This window comes from Aethalodelphis obliquidens, unplaced genomic scaffold, assembly GCF_003676395.1.
Source record: "Aethalodelphis obliquidens isolate GAN/ISIS:26980383/991018 unplaced genomic scaffold, ASM367639v1 scaffold54, whole genome shotgun sequence".
NCBI classification, from domain to species: domain Eukaryota; kingdom Metazoa; phylum Chordata; class Mammalia; order Artiodactyla; family Delphinidae; genus Aethalodelphis; species Aethalodelphis obliquidens.
This window is the reverse complement of record NW_020837998.1, coordinates 1096781-1120472: the sequence shown is the minus strand read 5'-3', so window position 1 is coordinate 1120472 and position 23692 is coordinate 1096781. Positions and strand designations below refer to the sequence as shown.

Genomic DNA, 23692 nt, shown 5'->3' with positions numbered 1-23692 from the left:
TATGTTCATTTACGACAAAAATTCAGAGGACTAAGGTAATCACAAGATGGAAATCTTGGAATAAAGACACCGAGAATATATGGTTTCTATTATTTTTGATAAAAGACTATTAAATAAGGTTAAGCATAAAAAACTTTTACTATAATAATTATACTTAATTATCATCATTCAAATAAAGCATTTAGTAAATTATTTAAATCAAAAACATAGATTTATTCAAATTAATGTATAGCAATGTCCTGATAAGACAAAATTTTGCTTCTAGTAAAATTATTTATTCAAAAACATTACATATGTTGATTCCCTTGAAATTTATGATTCCATATATTATAAACAATGCCACAGAATATTACATTAAAATTATATAAAAATAAACTATAATTTATTTAGGACGTACCATGTACTGAACATTTTTTCTAGGACTATATCTCATTTAAAACTTACAACAACTCAGCAAGGAAGATATTGTTATCTCCAATTTATAGATGAGGGAATTGAGTCCTTGAGAGGTCAAGAAATTTTTTCAAGATCCCAGAACTAGTAGTTCTCATAGATTGAGGGCCAAAGATTTTATAGGTAGTTGTTTCAAAGCCTGGGGACCATATAGTTGGTCAAGAACCAAGACAGATGAGCTCCAAGCTCTCCTGTAGCTCTATCATTCTTTGTTTCTAAGTGTTTAAACTGCAAAGAATATTATAACATATGTTTAATTCAAGTAACACATTCTGGCTAGGAACAAAAAGGTAGTTAGAAGGAATATATAAGTGTGAAACAATGTTTTCGTTAAAAAAAGATACTCATAGGGATTCTTACTATATACATAGTTATATATATATATATATATATATATATAGAGAGAGAGAGAGAGAGAGAGAGAGAGAGAGAGAGAGAGAGAGTTTACTATATACATATATATAGTTTTACATATGTTCTTTATATATGTATATATGTTGCTACTATTTTTTTCTATAAACCTGGGGAGACATTACTTTTCAACTACAATATCAATTTTCTCCATTTTTCTTTTCAATCATATGACTTTAGATAAAGGGTTCACCCTTTGTCCTAAAAAGTAGGTTTACTGGGTATGAGATATTTAGGCAACTAGAAAGGAATTTAAGTGATCATGCAGTCAACTATTGTAATAGATGATGATGCTGAGATTCATAGAGATGAAGCAGATAGTTTCTCTAAATCAATGAGGATAACAGAGTAGTTTCTTTTCATTATGCTAGTCATAAGATGTAAAATGTCAAAAACAGTTCTTAGCACACAGCAGACAATTGATAAGCATTAGCTAGTGATGGTAATAGTAGTAGTAGTAGTAGTAGTAGTGATGGTAGTAGTAGTAGTGACAGTAATGACAGTAGTAGTAATGATGATAGAATATTACTAGTGGTATTATTATTATATCATAATAATTGCTAAATTTATTAAATATAAATGCTTCATAGTAAATCTGATAATAGATACAGTATTACATCTACAATGTCTAAGACTTTTTAAAAGACAATAGTTATGATATCAATTATAAATACAGACCTGAAGACTCTATAAGAAGTTAGTAAATAGAAATCGGTATGAGTAGATCCCTAAAAGTTAGAAGCCAATTTTACTATATGTAGTAGATTTTCCTAAGTCAATTTGTGAATGTTATTATATTTAACATATTTGGTACTTTCATATAAATAATTTCCCTACTAAAGAAATGTGCTTTTATGATTCCTAATCATAATAATATATATTGCATCCCAAATATCAGAAATAAACTAATTTCTCAAAACTTTAAAAAGACAATTTAGCTTCTGTTTAGTAGTATTTAATGACTTTGGCAAGATAAGAAGAGGTTTAATTCTTTTTAAATGTAATGACTGAATTTCCATTTTGAACTGAACTAGTAATTCTTAGGTCTTAAGGAAAATATACAGTAAAATTTCAATTTCTTGATGCAAATTTCAGAATATAATATGCTATATTAGAATAGTATATAGTTAGTGGATTTCACTCGACTAGAGTAATTCTTCCTAGTTTAGGGAGGCATTATCTGGGTTGTGAATTTTCTCTCCCTTTTTGCCTCTCATTCCCACTCTTTAACTCTTTTAATTGACTTTTGCTTTGTGACTATTCTACAGAAGAATAAGCGAAGAAGAGAAAGAAGCTGAAAAGCACAATAGTCACTTTTGCTGCTGTTTTGTATTTTATGGTAAGTATAAGGAAGAGGTGAAAATTATTGGTTAAAGTTTTGAATTTTCTCTGGTTTTGATACAAGCTAGTCTCATTATCCACATCTATAGATTATCAAATGCCTACCCATTGTTAGAAAGTTATTTCTATTTCTGAACAATATTTTCCATTCTCTCACTTTTGTCTCCATCCATACTTATGCTACCCTATTCAGCCCTCATCACCACAGCCTAGATGAGGGCAATCCACTTTTACAGAGTTTCCTTGTTTGTAGTCTTACTCCAAGTCCCATCTAATCTATTCCCAACACCGGAGTGGTCTATCTGATTGAAAGCAGACCAGATCACTCCACTGCTTATCTTTTAATAATTCCCATAACCTACAGGACAAAGTCTAAGCTAATCTTTTACATGATTAAAAATGGCCTTTATGGGTGGACCTTCAAGATGGCAGAAGAGTAAGATGTGGAGATCACCTTTCTCCCAAAAAATACATAAGAAATACATGTACATGTGGAACAACTCCTACAGAACACCTACTGAATGCTAGCAGAAGACCTCAGACTTCCCAAAAGGCAAGAAACACCCCACGTACCTGGGTAGGGCAAAAGAAAAAAGAAAAAACAGAGACAAAAGAATAAAGATGGGACCTGCACCACTGGGAGGGACCTGTGAAGGAGGAAAAGGTTCCACACACTAGGAAGCCCCTTCACTGGCGGAGAATAAGGGTGGCGGGGGGGGAAGCTTCGGAGCCACAGAGGAGAGCGCAGCAACAGGGGTGTGGGGGGCAAAGCAGAGAGATTCCTGCACAGAGGATCGGTGCTGACTGGCACTCACCAGCCCGAGAGGTTTGTCTGCGTACACGCCAGGGCGGGCGGGGGCTGGGAGCTGAGGCTCGGGCTTCTGTCGGAGCACAGGGAGATGACTGGGGTTGGTGGCGTGAACACAGCCTGGAGGGGTTTAGTGCACCACAGCTAACCGGGAGGGAGTCTAGGGAAAAGTCTGGAACTGCCTAAGAGGGAAGAGACCTTTGTTTCCGGGTGGGTGAGGAGAGGGGATTCAGAGCACTGCCTAAACAAGCTCCAGAGATGGGCCCGAGTCGCAGCTATCAGCATGGACAACAGAGATGGGCATGAAACACTAAGGCTGCTGCTGCAGCCACCAAGAAACCTGTGTGCAAGCACAGGTCACCCTCCATACCACACCTCCCGGGAGGCTGTGCATCCTGCCACTGCCAGGGTCCTGTGATCCAGGGACAACTTCCCCAGGAGAACACACTGTGTGCCTCAGGCTGTTGCAATATCACACTGGTCTCTGCCACTGTAGGCTCGCCCCACATTCCGTACCCCTCCCTCGCCCTGGCCTGAGTGAACCAGAGCTCCCTAATCAGCTGCTCCTTTAAAATCATCCTTATGGAGCAAAAAACAGATGCCCTCAAGTGACCGACACACAGAGGCGGGGCCAAATCCAAACCTGAACCCCAGGAGATGTGTGAACAAAGAAGAAAAGGGAAATCTCTCCCAGCAGCCTCAGGAGAACCGGATTAAATCTCCACAATCAACTTGATGTACCCTGCATCAGTGGAATACCTGAATAGAGAATAAATCATCCCAAAATTTATGCAGTGGACTTTGGGAGCAATGATATATATATCGTTTTCCTTTTTCACTTTTTGTGAGTGTGTATGTGCATGCTTCTTTGTGTGATTTTGTCTATATAACTTTGCTTTTACCATTTGTCCTAGAGATCTGTATGTCCCTTTTTTTGTTTTTCTTTTGCTTATAGTATAGTTTTAGTGCTTTTTATCATTGGTGGATTTGCTTTTTGGTTTGGCTGCTACTTTCTTTCTTATTTTTTTCTCTTTTTTTTACTTTTTATTTTTTAAATTTTTTTATGTTACTTTTTTCTTTCTTTCTTTTTTCTTAACTTTTCTTCTGAGCCATGTGGCTGACAGGGTCTTGGTGCACTGGGTACAAAGGGACAGCCAAGATCAGGACATTGGTCCACCAGAGACCTCCTACCTCCACATAATATCAAACGGCAAAAGCGCTCCCAGAGATCTACATCTCAATGCTAAGACCCAGATCCACTCAATGACCAGCAAGCTACAGTGCTGGACACCCTATGGCAAACAACTAGCAAGACAGGAACACAACCCCACCTATTAGCAGAGAGGCTGCCTAAAATCATAATAAGGACAGAGACACCCCAAAACACACCACCGGACACAGTCCTGCCCACCAGAAAGACAAGATCCAGGCTCATCCACCAGAAAACAGGCACTAGGTCCCTCCACCAGGAAGTCTGCACAACCCACTGAACCAACCTTAGCCACTGGGGCAGACACCAAAAAGAATGGGAACTACAAACCTGCAGTCAGTGAAAAGGAGACCCCAAACACAGTAAGTTAAGCAAAATGAGAAGACAGAAACACACAGCTGATGAAGGGGTAAAGTAAAAACCCACCAGACCAAACAAATGAAGAGGAAATAGGCAGTCTACTTGGAAAAGAATTCAGGGTAATGATAGTAAAGATGATCAAAAGTCTTGGAAATAGAATGGAGAAAATAAAAGAAATGTTTAACAAGGACCTAGAAGAACTAAAGAGCAAACAATGATGAACAACAGAATAAATGAAATTAAAAATTCTCTAGAAGAAATCAATAGCAGAAGATTTGAGGCAGAAGAACAGATAAGTGACCTGTAAGATAAACTATTGGAAATAACTACTGCAGAGCAGAATAAAAAAAAAGAATGGAAAGAATTGAAGACAGTCTCAAAGACATCTAGGACAATGTTACATGCACCAACATTTGAATTACACGGGTCCCAGAAGAAGAAGAGAAAAAGAAATGGCTGAGAAAATATTTGAAGAGATTAAAGATGAAAACTTCCCTAATATGGGAAGGAAATAGTCAATTAAGTCCAGGAAGCACAGAGAGTCTCATACAGCATAAATCCTAGGAGAAACATGCCAAGAAGCATATTAATCAACCTATCAAAAATTAAATACAAGGAAAAAAGATTAAAAGCAGCAAGAGAAAAAGAACAAATAACATACAAGGGAATCCCAATAAGGTTAAGAGCTGATCTTTCATCAGAAAGTCTGCAAGCCAAAAGGGAGTGGAAGGACATATTTAAAGTGATGAATGGGAAAAACCTACAACCAAGATTACTCTACCCAGCAAGTATCATATTCAGATTTGATGGAGAAATTAAAACATTTATAGACAAGCAAAAGCTAACCTTACACCTAAAGCAATTAGAGAACGAACAAAACAAAAAAAAAAAAAAACAAAGTTAGAAGAAGGAAAGAAATCATAAAGATCAGATCAGAAATAAATGAAAAAGAAATGAAGGAAACAATAGCAAAGATCAATAAAACTAAAAGCTGGTTCTTTGAGAAGACTAAAACTATTGATAAACCATTAGCCAGACTCATCAGGAAAAAAAGGGAGAAGACTCAAATCAATAGAATTAGAAATGGGAAAGGAGAAGTAAAAACTGACATTGCAGAAATACAAAGGATCATGAGTGATTACTATAAGCAACTATATGCCAATAAAATGGACAACCTGGAAGAAGTGGACACATTCTTACAAAAGCACAGCCTTCTGAGACTGAACATGGAAGAAATTGAAAATATAAACAGACTAATCACAAGCACTGAAATTGAGACTGTGCTAAAAATCTTCCAACAAACAAAAGCCCAGGACCAGATGGCTTCACAGGCGAATTCTATCAAACATTTAGAGAAGAGCTAATACCTATCCTTCTCAAACTCTTCCAAAAATATCAGAGAGAAGAAAACTCCCAAACTCATTCTATGAGGCCACCATCACCCTGATACCAAAACCAAACAAAGATGTCGCAAAGAAAGAAAACTACAGGCCAATATCACTGATGAATATAGATGCAAAAATCCTCAACAAAACACTAGCAAATAAAATCCAACAGCACATTAAAAGGATCATACACCATGATCAAGGGGGTTTTATCCCAGGAATGCAAGGATTCATCAATATACGCACATTAATCAATGTGATATACCACAGTAACAAATTGAAGGATAAAAGCCACATGATCATCTCAATACATGCAGAAAAAGCTTTCAACAAAATTTAACACCCTTTTATTATAAAAACCCTCCAGAAAGTAGACATGGAGGGAATTTACCTCACCATAATAAAGGCCATAGTTGACAAATCCACAGCCAACATCGTTCTAAATGGTGAAAAACTGAAACCATTCCCACTAAGATCAGGAACAAGAAAAGGTTGCCCACTCTCACCACTGTTATTCAACATACTTTTTGAAGTTTTAGCTACAGCAATCATAGAAGAAACAGAGATAAAAGGAATCCAAATTGGAAAATAAGTAAAACTGTCACTGTTTGCAGATGATATGATATTATACATAAAGAATCCTAAAGACGCTACCTGAAATCTACTAGAGGTAATCAGTGAATTTAGTAAAGTAGCAGGATACACAATTAATGCACATATATCTCTTGCATTCCTATACACTAATGATGAAAAATCTGAAAGAGAAATTAAGGAAACACTCCCATTTAATACTGCAACAAAAAGAATAAAATAACTAGGAATAAAGCTACCTAAGGAGACAAAAACCTGTATGCAGAAAACTATAAGAGACTGACGCAAGAAATTAAAGATGATACAAACTGATGGAGAGATATACCATTTTCTTGTATTAGAAGAATCAACATTGTGAAAATGACTCTACTACGCAAAGCAATCTACAGATTCAATGCAATCCCTGTCAAGCTACTAATGGCATTTTTAAGAAACTAGAACAAAAAATTTCACAATTTGTATGGAAACACAAGAGACACTGAATAGCGAAAGCAATCTTGAGAAAAAAAATGGCGCTTGAGTAATCAGACTCCTTGACTTCAGACTATACTACAAAGCTACAGTAATCAAGACATTATGGTACTGGCTCAAAAACAGAAATATAGACAAATGGAACGGGATAGAAAGCCCAGGCATAAATCCACGCACATATGGTCACCTTATTTTTGATAAAGGAGGCAGAATATACAATGCAGAAAAGAGAGCCTCTTAAATAAGTTGTCCTGGGAAAACTGGACAGCTACATGTAAAAGAATGAAATTAGAACACTCCCTAACACCGTACACAAAAAGAAACTCAAAATGATTAAAGACCTAAATGTAAGGCCAGACACTAAAACTCTTAGGGGAAAACATAGGCAGAACACTCTATGACATAAATCACAGAAAGATCCTTTTTAACCCACCCCCTAGAGAAACGGAAATAAAAACAAAAATAAACAAATGAGACCTAACAAAACTTCCAAGCTTTTTCACAGCAAAGGAAACCATAAACAAGATGAAAAGACAATGCTCAGAATGGAGAAAATTTTTGAAAAAGATGCAACTGACAAAGGATTAATCTCCAAAATTTACAAGCAGCTCATGCAGCTCAATATCAGAAAAACAAACAACCCAATCCAAAAATGGGCAGAAGACCTAAATAGACATTTCTCCAAAGATATACAGATTTCCAACAAACACATGAAAGGATGTTCAGCATCACTAATCATTAGAGAAATGCAACTCAAAACTACAATGAGGTATCACCTCACACCAATAAGAATGGCCATCATCAAAATATCTACAAAAAATAAATTCTGGAGAGGGTATGAAGAAAAGGGAACCCTCTTGCACTGTTGGTGGGAATGTAAATTGATACAGCCACTATGGAGAACAGTATGGAAGTTTCTTAAAATACTAAAAATAGAACTACCATACCACCCAGCAATCCCAGTCCTGGGCATATACCCTGAGAAAACCATAATTTAAAAAGAATCATGTACCACTATGTTCATTGCAGCTCTATTTACAATAGCCAAGACATGGAAGCAACTTAAGTGTCCATTGACAGATGAGTGGATAAAGAAGATGTGGCATATATATACAATGGAATATTACTCCGCCATAAAAAGAAACAAAATTGAGTTATTTGTAGTGAGGCGGATGGACCTAGAGTCTGTCATACAGAGTGAAGTAAGTCAGAAAGAGAAAAACAAATACCATATGCTAACACATATATATGGAGTCTGAAAAAAAAAAAGGTTCTGAAGAACCTAGGTGCAGGACTGGAATACAGATGCAGACGTAGAGAATGGACTTGAGGACACGTAGAGGAGAGGGGGAAGGGTAAGCTGGGACAAAGTGAGAGAGTGGCACTGACATATATACTACCAAAAGTAAAATAGGTAGCTAGTGGGAAGCAGCTGCATAGCACAAGGAAATCAGCTTGATGTTTTGTGACCACCTAGAGGGGTGGGATAAGGAGGGTGGGAGGAAGATGCAAGAGGGAGGAGATATGGGGATATATGCATATGTATAGCTTATTCACTTTGTTATAAACATAAACTAAACACCATTGTTAAGCAATTATTCTCCAATAAAGATGTTAAAAAAAGAAAATGGCCTTTATAATTTACCCTCTACTTTTGTTATGCATTATTCCCCAACATTCACTTCATAAAATTCAAAGTCATGGTATTAATACACTGTATATATTTGACCATGTTTGAGGCTTCTTGCCTCCATGCCTATGTTCATTGTTCTAGAATGATCAGATCACTCATTTACTCTCATGCTTTTCTTGCCTTACTGATTCTTCAAGACTCAGGTTCAAGTGTCAGCATCAGAAAACCTTCTTTGACCATCAATTCCCCACCAGGCTGAGCTAACTACCCCCCTCTCTATATAAACATATATGATGTACATCATTGTTCTTTCCACTTTGTCTTATAATTAGCTGGTTGGTTGTGCTAGTCCTCTGAAATGTAAATCTTTCAAGAACAGGGACTGAGTTTTATCTTCTAACACCAGAATCTAATATTGTTCTTGAAAAAGAGTAAGCATTTAATACATAAGGAATTGTTTGAATCTATCTATCTATCTATCTATCTATCTATCTATCTATCTATCTATTTATATATATATATATATATATATATATATATATATATGTCTCCAGGAGTATTTTGTGAAATTTTGAGAGAACTAAGAATATTCATGTTTCCAAAAATGAAGTGTAGATCTTGCTCATTATGTTTAATTACAAAGAGAAATAGTGTAAACATCTTACCTTGTGGATTGCACACAGTATTTGATTCTTAGCTTGTCATTTGTTTTCAGCAGTTCCTGGCTATCCCTGAGAATATTTCTATTACTACTGAAAATATCTCCAACACAGTCTTACCTTATTCACTTATATTGAACTTGTTAAACTTACTTCTGCTTTGAAGCTCAACTGCGAGTTGTCTTTCAAGGTTTTCTCTAATTTCTCTCTCTCTATAGAGCTCCATTCGCAGTTCCTTTTTCTCTTGTTGAGTCTGCTTCTCTTGGATGTGAGCATTATCCAAAGCCACTTTCAGTAGACCCTGTCAAAATACAGCAAATGACATGCAGTTCATCTTATCTGTTTTAATTTCTCAAATATGAAATAATTTATGTAGGTGCTAATGTCTTGTATTACATTTATTTTGTTTATAGAAATATTGTTGACCTGAATGTTGGTCAACAGAGTCTCCACAGAGGACAGACTATCAGCAAAAATGAATGGTCCAGGGAATCCAGGAGGCAATGCCTGCCCAGGAGTCAATTGGATCTTGTCCAGGGGTGACTTCATCATTGGAATTTGAACGGGTACCTCTTCTGCAAGAAACAAAATTAATATCAGAAGGTTCATAAACTAACAGCTCAAAATTTTCACTATGTTTCCTTTATCTCTATAAAGATTTTGTTGCTAAAGCTAAATGATGGAAAACTCATAACTGGAATTCATACCTATTTCCCAGCTGCCTCTCATTTCTCAAAATAAATGTTTCAGTAAAGAATCAGTGAAAAATGAACCAACATTTACTGCTAATTGGCATAAAATTTGGAGAAACAAATTTGACATGCTTATTAATATCTATAAATTAAATAATCAGATAACTTCCTGGTAAAACACTAATTGCTTTTTATTTTTTCCTCTTTAAATCTATCTATATCTATCATCTCCATATTTTAACACCTTTATTGAAGTATAATTTACATATAATAAAATTCATCTATTTTAATTGTATGCATCGATGAGTTTTAGTAAATTTACAGAATCGTACAACCATTACCAAAAATCTATTTTAGAACACCTCAATCACCCCCAAAATACCCCTCATGCCCATTTACAATTAATCTCCTTTCCCATTCCCAGTTCCTGGCAACCACTAATCTACTTTTTGTCTCTATGGGATTGCCTTTTCTGGATATTTACATAAATAGATTCATATCGTAAGTGATCTTTTGTGTTTGTCTTCTTTCACTTAGCATAATGTTTTTGAGGTTCATCCATGTTGTGGCATGTATCAGTGTTTTTTTCCTTTTTATTGCTGATAAGTTTTCTATTACATGGATACATGACTGTCTGTCTAATCATTCACTAGTTTGGCATCTGGGTTGTTTCCAGTGTTACCTTTTATTTTGAAGAATATTTCTTATGAAAAAAAATAACCATCTATGTGTGAAACCACAAAGTGTATATTATCTCCCCTTATATTTTTATATTAACTTCTCCCACACACTAATTACTTTCATGAGATTCCCTCTTAGCTTCATATGAAGAGACACCAATAGAATTTTTGTCTAATAAGATATTTCAGATTTGTTTTGCACAGATACATCTAATTACAAAAGGAATCTCCTTTTATTTTGAGAAGCTAACTACTTGGCTATATAATTGAATTCTGGTTGAAAATCTTTGTGAGGTGTATGAACCAGATAGCAAAGTTTCCTCTGTAATTAGGAATTGGGGCCTTTTTGATATATGTAAAGATAAACTGCTACAGAGGTAATCTTGGAATGTAGCCAAACAAACCCTGGCATTCTTAAATGGCTTCAATAGCAGTGCACAATGAGTTGATCACAGCACCTCAAACAAAATTACTCTACTCACCAGTAACTGAGCACAAGCAATGTTTGAAAATATGTATCTCTCTGGTCATAAAAATTTTCAGTGACCCCATATATTTTGAGACTCATTCAGGAAAAAATTAGGCTTGAATCTAGACCTAACCAATTTTCACATGGTTTGAAAACAAAAATCTAGCTATTGGTCTAGTCTTTGTAGGGATAGGAATATGGATTTGTCATACAGTTAGAACTCATTTTTCAATTGCAAGCAGCCTATATATTTAGTGAGCAGAGTCTTGAGCCCTATTGATTTCACAGTCATCATGGTTTGCTGTGGGATTTCTTTTGTGGGAAGCTGTGGCATACAATTGCTGGAACTTCTGTGAGATTACTTAATGGGATAGCATTATCTCTGAATAAAATACTCTTGATAGAGATCACCTTTACAATTTCTAATTTTCTAAAACCTATAGGGATAAAAATGCTAATGATTATTTTAGAGAATCAACAGTTTCACCTTATTTGAATACAAAATGTATTTGTTTATCAGTTTTAAAGAATTCAATAGTATGCAAAAAATAGCCTGCTAATTTTCTTTTAGCACAGGAAACTATAATGAACATATTCCCAGGAATTGTTTTGTAGTAAAACTTACAAATAATATTTTGATCATAAATGCAACTTGCTTGTAAAATTAACCCTAACCTCTTATAGAACATGTCTTCCTTCCTTCCTTCCTTCCTTCCTTCCTTCCTTCCTTCCTTCCTTCCTTCCTTCCTCCCTCCCTCCCTCCTTCCTTCCCTTCCTTCTTTGTCAGTAGTAGTTTTGGAAGAGGCAAAGTATTCCAGAGGGAGTGAGCACATGTTCTGTGATCTATTTCAAGTACAAGGTTTGAACATTGGAAATATCTCATTAAAAATATAAGTTCTAAAATATGTCTTAGGCAGCAGCTCTAATGTCTCTAAGGGATATTTCTCAACAGCTAACGAAGCAATATTTTGCTTTATTTGTGATACTTGAAGTCTGTATTTAGCTAGTATTTTGTCTTCTGCACATGAGTGCATTAAGTGAATAGGTAGAATGACTTCATTATGATCTATCAATATTAATAATAATTGAGGAGGTTCAACATCTTTATATTTATGTTTATAAATCTTAAAGATGAATTTATGTAGCCTGGAAGATCTATTTTTACAAAATAAACCACCACAAAGTGAGAACATTGACTTCTTGCTGATTCCGAGATAATATAATGATTCTCTTGAATAAATATTTTGCATCATGGGAGACTTCTTAAAATTATGGATTCTTTGTCATGTATTACTCTACACACACATGTAACCTCAGTGATCAGGGTATTCTACAAACAAAATACCTAAAAACGAAAGCAATATGTTAGGTATGCATAAAACAAAATTGGAACTACATTAAAATCATCCGAAGTCTTGTATTTGGAGATGAATGAAATGTCATTAAATTGGCTGAAAGTAAGATTACTATTGACTATGAAGACAGGTTGTATGGTCTATGGTTTGTAATGTCGCTATATAGAAGACTGAAGTTTCAAAATAGTATTACTCTTCTTTAAAGAGATAGACACAGCTGAATTAGGTGTTGCTTGCTGCAGTGAGGATCAAATGCAAGAAGAATCATATTTCATCAGACCTAGTCAACACCAGGAAAATAAATAGAAATATAAGAGGTATGCAGGCAATGATTCATTTTGATAATCTGTCCCAAGAGAGACACATAGAGACAGCACACAGATCTAAGCTTCTACCAAAAGACAAATAGGACACAGAGGGTGGGAATTGGGATGACAGTGTAGCAGAGGTCACATCGATTTTCAGCAGCAGTTTTCACACGGATGAGATAACCCTGGACTCTATTTGGCCCATTGTTCATATCTTACCTGTCCCACAAGCAGTAAATTTCCTAGTCCTAGAAAAGGGCAATAAAGAAGAAGAATTCTACTTATGACTTCTTACGATTAAGCTTCTGTGCAAACCAAACATGCTTTTCCAGACCAAGGTCACATTGCATGTTAAGGTCCATAATAGCCGAAAACTAGTCGAAGTGTATTATGTTTGGTGTATATGAGTGGAAACTGTCAAACCATTCATCATTTTTTTTCTGATTTAAATCACATGCTACAAAAATGAATGATAAATGCATTAGAAATCTATTTCAATCTTGTAATAAGTTTTCACATCTGAATGACATCTACATTTTCCTCAGAGTTCGAATAGATGCACCGTTATGTAGGGATTTATTAGGTAGGATTGAGAAATCCTAATTGACAATGAAATAAAATATAAGCAAGTACTAGAAATATAGATTGTCAGTGAAATAAGAGCATCTCTTTGTAATCCAGGGAGAAAGGGTTTTGACGGAGCATTTTGATTTAAAAGGCTAGTGTTCAAAATGTATATATTAAAATCTTTATCAACACATATGAAGCAATGCCATAACCTAAAAGATAAAGATAGGACAACTGCTATCTAGCTGAGGGTATAAGCAACCTCTTAATTTATTGAAGCAAATTTGAGACTGCTTTTATTGAACTTGTTTGTTAAACCTGCCATACTTTGTAATAGCACTTGGAAATCCATTTAGAGAACAAGCTTTTAATTTTAAATTCTTACCTAGGGCCCAGATTAATAGATATAAAAGTTGACAAGTGTATTTGTAGAAAAAAAAAGATAAACCATATGGTAAATGCTCAGGATGGAAAAGTCCCCCTAAAAATTAAAGTCAAGGATGCTGGAACTTTTCTGTATGACTCTAGGGCTTGTTTTCCCACCTTTACATTGGGTTAAGTCTTTCCTCTTTCCCATGGGCTTTGAGGATTTTGATACAGGAATGGAAACTGAACACAGCAGACTCACTCAGCAGTGGAAAGATACAGCCACCTACCAGGTCATCAATTTTCATTCTTTAACAAATAAATTATATTTCATTATTTGATTTAAGAGCTTTCCCCTAAATAAATCTGGCCCAGGGGACTCTCCTTTGTTGGTGTCATTAGTATTACATTCAGCACAAGCAAGACACCTGCTTCCCTCTTCCAAAATGAGGAACAATAACAACAACAAAATGACCAACTGCTGTGAAATTATGTGACCTGCATGAATATGAGGAAGTGTTCATGGTCTGAGTTGAACAATGACTCAAGTGTTGCCATCATCAAATTTGGAAAAGAAAAACTAGATCCCCAAATTGGCTAAATGCATTAAATCAGAATATCTCAGAGCCTTTAAAATGCTAATTCTAAATATTAACATATGTCACATGTTAAATTAGATAGCTGAGAGCATAGTGACAAAGAATATAAGATGTTGGAGCCTGATTGCCTATGTTTGCAACCCTGCTCTATGATTTGCTAGCCCCTGGAAAAATTCCTTAATCTTTCTGTGCCTCAAGTTACTCATCTGTAAAGTTAGGATAATAATAATACCTCTCTTATAGGGTTGTTATAAAGATTAATAAGCTAAAATTTGTAAAGTTACTCAAAGTAAATGCAATATAAATGTTTGTCAAATAAATTGTTAATTGAAAATTCCCAGGAGTGGAAGAGAACATAGTAACATATTTGACCACCTAAGCATCCACTAACACCTCATGAAAGACATGTTGGAAAGATCCTCTTCTAGGTAATAACTAGATGAGCCTGGCTTCACCCTAAATTAAGCTAATGTTACTTTCTCAGTTATAAAAGGCCTGAGGAATCTTCCTAAGTCAAGGTCAGTAGTTCTCAACTGGGGGCAATTTTGCTGCCCAGAGGACATCTGGCAGCGGCTGGAGACATTTTTGACTGTCAAAACTGAGGAGGTAGGGGTGTGTGCTACTGGCATCTAATGGTAGAGGCCAGGGATGCCCTGCCCTCTGTCTCCATCCCCACCAAAGAATTATCTGGCCCAAACGTCAATACTGGTTGAGAACTGCTGTTTCAAAATTACATAGGAAAATCTCAATGAATGAACAGTTCACTAGATCTCCCTTTCTGTACTAAACTTCTAGAGAGTTAATATGCTTAATAAGACAATAAGATCAAATCAGTGATGTAGAACTAACACAGTACTTTACAAGGTATGTTTTAAAGTTCTTGTGCATTTAATTTCAGGTTCCTGACTTCAGTTCTTTGCTCAAATATCACCTTATTAGTGAAACTTACACCAAACATTATTTAACACTGCAACCTGCACCCTTATTTCCATCCCCTTAACATGAATTTTTCTATAAAATTTATCACCACTTAATATACAATATAACTTATTTATTCACTATTTTTGTTACATTTCATTTTACTACAGTATACTCTCCATGAAAGTGGGGACTTTTCCTGTTTTTTATTTCCCATTGCTATCTTCTTGGCATTTAGAATAGTAACTGTCTAGGGTCTTCAACAATTGTAATGATTTTAGATATGTACCAATAATCTTAAAGCGTGAGGTAAGATTCCTGATTATCAGACTGATTCCATTTTTTTCTTTTTATTCCAAAAAGGTAAAATTATATAAATACATGAATATGTAATTTTAAGTTTTTTACAAGTATGTGGTGAAAGCAAGGAAGAAAGAGGGGATCAAGGTAAAGAGTTTCTTATCAACTCTTAGCCTTTCCAATAAAATAAATGATTACTATAGTTTACAGATATTGTGATAAACTGAAATATTACAATGTTGAAAAATAGTTGATATAGTTATTAAAGGATGACTACTGTATATTTATTTAACCTGTCTGCATATCATAGTCCTTTGAGGACTAAAGATAGTAAAAGTATAAATCTTTCTGGCCCATACACATACTTTCTTATCATCTTTGAGATGATGTATTATTGTGTCAAAGATAAAGCAAACTTGACTGATTTTTTTGAAGTACATCTGTATTTTCTAGAGCTTAGAAATAGAAAATGGCTGGGGACTTGGAATAGAAAGAAGTTTCATACAGAGACTAGAATTTCATCTAAAAACTGCAAGACAGACAAGAATTTCTAATATAAACAACCAAACAGCACCAGAGGCATGTACAAGTCCCTTCTCCAGAAAACAAGCCTGGCTACCTCTGTGAAAAAGGCTGCAGAGAGAAGAACATTAAATGAGTGAAAAGTTAGTATGTAAGAGTTTACATTAGAAATTGGCAAACAGGAGGCAGGAGTGGGCATAGAGGTAAAGTGGGAAGGAAGTTGATGTTTTAAAGAGATGTGTTTAGTAAAAATGGGGGAGAGTGCACATATTTCCATCAATCAGCTTACCCTTCCAGGGGACAATGTTTCATTGCCCTGGTTTATCTGTAAAATGGTCTCATGGTTCTAATATAACCCCACTTTTACCCTTACTAGGGGTTCAGTTATCTAGCTAACTGCAGAGGCTGTAAAGCAGATTTTTCATTTTGCTTCCCTGCTGGGAAATGTGCAATCCTTTCCATCAACCAGGGAAGAAAGCTCTCTCCTTAATCTGGCACAAATCAGGAAGAGAAATTTACTGCTTTGACCTGGCAGTTCAGTTGCTAACTTTAAAATCACTAAGTTTTTTTTTGACTTAGTTAACATATCTGAGTAGAGTGGATCAGTAGAAGGTACAAGGGAACAAGTTATTTATCAAGTACCTTAACATCAGTGGTTCTTAAACTTTATCATACATCAGAGTGTCCTGAAGGTCTTTAAAAAATCATTCCCAACTTCCAAAGTTTCTGATTCAGTAGGTCTAGGATAGGGCCTAGCAACTGGAATTCCTAAGTGCCCAGTTGATGTTTCATGTTCCTGGTGTGGGGACCACAGTTTGAGAAACCACTGAGCTATATAAAAGCAAATTTTGCTGCATTTAAAGATGATTAATATTGCTTCCTATTATAGTACCTTTTTAAAATAGTTGTCTTTGCCATTTTAAGAAATTTCAAAATGTTACCTAATTTTAAGTACGTATTTTCACAGCTTCAAAAAATTGCATAAAATTAGAGATACATCAACTAGCCTGTTCTACAGACCTAGAGATTCTGAAAACCAATTTACATTGCACTGAAAAAAAAATGTATAATGGAACCTATTTGCAACATAGAATCAGGAAACAAAACAGTAAAAAAAAAATTAGTGAGTCTATACAGGTAAAAGCAAAATACTTTTCCAAGAATGAATTTAACATAAGCAACTTGAGTACTATTTCCTTGTATCCATGAAAGATGGAAAGTGGGTATTTTGGTAGGGTTAAGATTAAAAATTAAAGATGATTTAAAATCAGAATGATACTGTCATGGAGAACTTGGCAAGAACAGTCTATATAACAGTTTATAATTTGTCACCTCCTATAAACTCTGTAATGAGGAATATGTAGATAATTATATAGATTTGACATTTATATTTATATGCTCACTAATAACTCTGTAATTATACCTGCTTATAGTCTGTGAATATTTATATTTTTGATGTTTCCACAGTACCAATGATATAAAATTGAGAACATTCTTTTATTCATTAATTATCTCTCCTCTTCTCTTCTGTCTCTGTCTCTGTCAGACACACAAACATGCATGCACACACATTGGTGAGAATATATACTGATTTTTCTGTTTCAGCTAGGAAATAAAAAATTGAGGCACTGAGGCACCATATTTTTATAATAGAAAAAAATTAAGAGTTTTTCTAATAGTTGAGGTTTGGAATCATAATGACTACACTATTGTAAACCTAGCCAGTTCAAAATGACACTGATCATTTAATTTAATTATTTTACAAAACTGAATTTTCTTTAAAATAAATGTTAATTATTAGAGCAAAGCATTGCAATTTTCAGTTTTCATTTTCTGTGTAATGTTGGCATTAAGACCATCAAAACTGTTGCTTCTCCTTTGGAAACCTCTGAAGTTTTATCAAAGAAGCAGGTATCTATTAATAATGCTCAATTCAACAACTTTCACCAAATGCGCAATGCTATTTTTAGATATTGTCTATTGCTATGAGCGCCTATACCATCTGGTGAACAAGATTTTTGGTAAAATGATAATAATAATAAAATAATTCATAAGGTATAACCAAGGGAACAGGGAGGGGTAAACTTCATCACTAGAACAAATTAGTGTGCCATTTTTTTTTTTTTTTTTACGGTACGCAGGCCTCTCACTGCTGTGGCCTCTCCCATTGTGGAGCACAGGCTCTGGATGCGCAGGCTCAGCGGCCATGGCTCACGGGCCCAGCCGCTCCGCGGCGTGTGGGATCTTCGCGGACCGGGGAACGAACCCCTGTCCCCTGCATCGGCAGACGGACTCTCAACCACTGCGCCATCAGGGAAGCACTTCTTTTGTGTTTTAACATTGCCTCTTCCTCATCTACATTTCTAGTTAGGCTGTGGAGTTTGTTTCAATTTTACTCTCTTCTATTTCAATATTCACATCTAACTTAGTGACTTTTATCAGAAACACTTACTTGAGTAAGTTGTGCCTGGTATTGTGGTGTAAATTATGAGTTCACAGATTTGTAAATTGAAGAGTGTTGTAGTGATTTCCTCTAATAATTGTATTAGAAATCTCAATCAATTGGAAAGTTTTCACAAATGTATCATTCACAGTAACTTCAATAGTTACTGAAAGGTTAATCACCAGATACACCCAGTTTCTTATTTTAACTTTTTTTTTGACTAAAATGTATGATTCTGTTGTTCTACTTAAAACACAATGAACATGACTGAATCTCTCTGTGTCTTCGAATGTTACACCTCTAAACTTCAGTGTCCCTATTTGTAGAATAGGAAGAACTACTTCAGAGTGTTTGTGGGAGTTTTAAATGAGAAAACGAACGTGGAAGCACCTAACACTGTACTTAGCATATAGTAGGCCCTTAGTAAAAATTGGCTAAATCTGAAACTATGCTAGCCTTCTAAATATGGAATGCTTAAGAAAAATGATTGAACTAAATGTACACTGACTCGCCCATGAAATTTCTTTTTCTTTAAATTTCTTATGGTAAATTGATTGAAAGATTTAGTTAATGTAGCTACCATTAATTAAGATTTTGTAGCATTGTATTTTGTTTTCCTAATAACCAGACAAAAACAAACTTGCAGTTTTGTAACTAAAATCTCTCAGATTAGTTCCAAGGTAGTTGGAAGACTTTAGATTCACATAATTTGAGTCATATTTTTTTCTCTTAAGTTTAATTGAGGCTACATTTTTATTCCCGTGGAGAATTGCAAGTTTAAAATAAGTGTGCTTTCTACTAAAAAAAAAAAAAAAAAAACCAGGAAAAATCTATCTTAAATATTCCTGCCAAATTCAGCCTTATTTTATTAACATTGAAATTCCTTCACCTACTATCTGTTACAAATATTTATGGATCCATATGGAATGGCAGATGTTGAAGCCGAAACACTGCAGGTATTTTTCACTTTCACTAATAACCCTGGTACTTGAGGATTTTTTTCACCTTCTATCATAAGAGCTCTAGTCTGAATAAAAAATCTAAAAAGTTCACTGAATATAATATTTAGAATTATAAGACTATGTCTATGCTGAAACTGGGCCTATGCAGACAAAATAGAGTTTGATGTTTTTAATAGCCTGCAAATATATATATATATATATATATATATATATATTTACTATATATATTCAAAGCGTGAAACAAAGCGAATAATTGTTTGGGTGATCAAGATTACTATAATACTGCACAAACTGATCAGAACTTTTCAGGTAATTTCTCAGATCTCAACTTCCAGTGACAGTTTAGGTCCCTCTGATTTTCTCCTTTTTCTTTCCTTATCTGATCCCAACCTAATACATATTCATAACACTCATAATCAATGATATATCAATGATATTTCTTTTGAGGAAAAATTATATTTTTAAGATTCACTTTGCACAAAGCCCAACAAAAACAAACAGTTAATATTAAATGCAGTTCTCTAACATTTTCTATTTCTATGAATGTTTAAAATATTATGAACTCAGACAGAGGAATCATGTAGTGAGAATAAACAGAAAAAAAAAGAAATGAAGAAATAATACCTAATATCTTGCATTATGAATGTGTTGTAATCAGACTTGAATATATTGCCCAAATTTTCTGTTCTAGATTCCAATTCTATGAAATTGTTTTCTTTTATGATTCACTTATTTGGATAAAGTGCTTTAAGGAGCAACATTATAACATTCGATTCCAATGAAATTATATTCATTTTAGTACCATATATTAGCCATTTCTGCATTTGACCTGCACATGTCTTCACATTTGCTTTGGATGGCTTTAAGGAACATGGCTCCATCCCCTGAGCAGCTGTATTCATCCAGTTCCTTCAGAGATTGTCATTTTCCTAATCTGAATTGATCACTAGGGAAAATCATTTTGCTCACTGCCTCTGGGTCCATTGTCACCTCCCAGCCATTATTCAGTTCCCACTTGGCAATTTTCCAGTATGAAAATACCATATTTTTATACAATATTGAAATCACTTCCTACTTTTGGTTACTGACAATGGATTCCATCCTACCTTCAGTTAAAACACCTGTATTAACAGATAGTGAAATGTGCTATAGTTAGCCTGTGATTGTCAAGAAAAATCTGTATTACAGTTTCTTGGGAGAATGTACTAATAACCCAAGTAACCATCGAATCTAATTTAACACTGTCTGTGAGAATATCTGATGCTTTAAGAAAAACTTTCAGAAGGTAAAGGCAACACAATATGCTATTCAAGTTTAGACATTAATGTATATTTATTGCTTACAACATCCCATGAGATACTTTCTTATCTGGATACTTATAATATGTGTTACCTTTCCCATTTGCCTAGAAAGTGGGCTCTACAGTTAGCAAAATTCTATTAACAACACCTCATAGCTTTTTAAACTTTGTAAGCCCTTCCAAACATTTAAAGTATATAGAGGCTGAATTTTTAGGTCCCAGATAATATTTATTATTTACTTTTCAATGAAATAAAACATTTTGTAAAGGATAATTCTGCTATTATGTCTTTCCCTGCTTAGACTTCTTAAATAGCATATCCTATGCCATCCTCTGAAGCCAAGAAGTAAAGACACACAGTAGTAGTGTTTCCACAGATGTAAAATACCTCTAATAAAATAGAAATATAAGACAGGAACAAATTACTCAGGTCCACTATAATAAAAGACATGTCTTAAAACTGTATTACACTAATGATACTGGCATTCCCATTAGTATGTTGCATATACCCTTTCAAAGCTGTATACCCTTTTCAAATGACATGGCCTTTTTGTAATACTGTTTGTGTCCAAGCAGGTACAACGCTTGTAGGGAATGTATCTAGGGAGCCATAAAACTGTTAGAAAATATATTTCTCCATGATATCTTAGTACTTTGAAAAATTCTATCACAGGGAAAAATGTTTTGCTGTAAATATCTTAAAAACCTTATAAAGGCAATGGCTTCCCAAAGCACTTGTTTAAATAATTTTAAGAGCTAGAATAGAATAGTCTTCTTATACACTATAGCTCAAACTCTTTATAATTTCCTTGATTTTTCACAAGCCTTGTTCTTTAATTTTAAAAGATTTTAAGTGCATTGCAATATGTATGCTAATATGATAATGAATAATCTGGCTGCCAATTTGCAATATTACAATACATTTACCAAAATGAAGGCAAAAAATGCATTTTCCTTCAGCATAGCTTTTACTATTTCTGCATGAGGTATTGTTTGATGACTATAATTTAGCAAAGAAAAATGACATTTTACATACTCAATGTGCTGTGTATTTCTGTAAAGTTGAAATGAGTCAAAGTAGGGAAAAATGACCTATGCACTCTTCATGGTAGTTTACTTAGAGTTTAACTTAGAAGCAAAGACAGTAAAGTCCTAAATTCTGGATTTGGGGAATTGAATTTTGGAATATATGGTTTTGTTTTTATGCTTTTTCATTTTTTTAAGAAAATCTTATGAATTATTTAAAAATTAAGTTCTTCACTGTTACATGTTGCCTCTGTTCAGGCCTCATAGATTTCATTTCCATATTTGTGAACAGGAAATGTTAAGTGTATGTGTGTATGCATATGTGTGTGTGTATTCTTCCCTAACATTCAAGACACGTAAAAGTAGGGGAAGGAGATCAAAATGGTTCAGTAACAGGATGTGGAACTCACTTTCCCCCACAAACATGGTTCAGTAACAGGATGTGGAACTCACTTTCCTCCACAAACACATCACACATATATCTACAAGTGGAACACTTCTCAATGAAAACTAACTGGAAACTGGGAGAAGGACTCCTGTACAAGCAAGGCTGAAAGAAAGATACACACATGATAAGGTAGGAAGCGAAGAGAAGTGATCAGGTTGGAACCTGTGTCCTAGGGAGGGGATTCAGAGGGAAAGGGAGATTATGCAAGTGGATATCCTCCCTGGGGAGTGAGCAGTTCAAGTCACATACTGGGCACCCCAGTCCTGGGGTCGACACAGGAAAGATGGCTCCCTTGGCTGGTCAGAGGAAGAGTCCTGGTGAGAGCAACAGGAGGGCTGTGGGAAGCTTAAACTCTGCTTGTGAGGAGCACACACACATATGCTTGCTCACGAAACAGGGCAGAGAGGGCAGACTAAAACTACACAGGTGGCTGACTGGTTTCCTGTGACCATAGCAGCATACACCCTAGCCTGAGCCATGAGAGAGCTCTAGCCATGCTTACTTCACATTGTAGCTCCACACTGGAACAAGGGCTGCCTGACCAAGGAAAGAGCTCAGCTGTGAAACAGAACTGGCTAAGATCCAAAGTCGTGTCTGAGCAGGGTGAGAGCAGCCATTATTGGTACTTATATAGGGAGTACATTGGTAGCAGCCCTGACATCTGTTTGTGGCTGAACTTCCACAGCCTGAGACCTGACACATGCTGAGAGCCCACACAGACCCTGCCTACCCTGCAGTGCAGTTCCACACCAGAGCAGAGGCAGCAGAGGCCAACGGGAGAGACTTGCTGTGAGGGACAAAGGGGGCTCAGACCCAAAAAGGCATCTCATGTGGCAGGGCAGCCATTGCTGGTGCTTACACAGGCAGTGCGTCAGAAATAGCCCTGACCTCTATCTGTGGCTTGACTGCCATAGGCCATGCACAGTGAGATGCCCAGAACACACATGAACATCTCTTGCTCTTGCACTGCTCCCCTCAGGGGCAAGGGTGCCAGGGCTGGGAAGGGAGAGGGAACACACTTGAGTGCAAAAGAGTCAGCTCAGACCCGAATCTCAGGGCTTCAGATCCAGCAACTTGAGACCTGACCCTGCACCTGATAGGGCAGTGAAGCCACTTAGTAGAGGGGCAGCCCCAGCTCATGCCTGGCTCTGGCCCTAGTCCCTCCATCTCCAGCTTCACCTCTTACCAAGGTAATAGCTTCCAGGACACCCTGGGGGAAAGACATGACTGAAGTTCATGTCTAAAGCTACTGGGCACAAGCAGACAGTATAAGGACACCCCTTCAAGACCTCATCCAGGTATCTGTTTTACTTAATTTCATAAAGACAGAGAAAGGTAAGCAAAATAAGATAATAGAGGAATTGGTTTCAACTGAAAGAGCAAGAAAACAACCCTGAAAAAACAAATAATGAAAC

The 23692-nt window shown here is 35.6% G+C and overlaps 1 protein-coding gene across 1 annotated transcript in view; it reads right to left on the bottom strand.

Moving 5' to 3' along the window:
* DACH2 (dachshund family transcription factor 2) overlaps positions 1 to 23692 on the bottom strand; it is a 644364-nt gene that overhangs the window by 22544 nt on the left and 598128 nt on the right. Inside the window, exons 9-10 of the mRNA XM_027086062.1 lie at positions 9749 to 9897; positions 9476 to 9623 (exon numbers count right to left, since the gene is read on the bottom strand). Coding sequence (XP_026941863.1) covers positions 9476 to 9623; positions 9749 to 9897 — 297 coding nt within the window. The remainder of the gene's footprint in view (positions 1 to 9475; positions 9624 to 9748; positions 9898 to 23692) is intronic.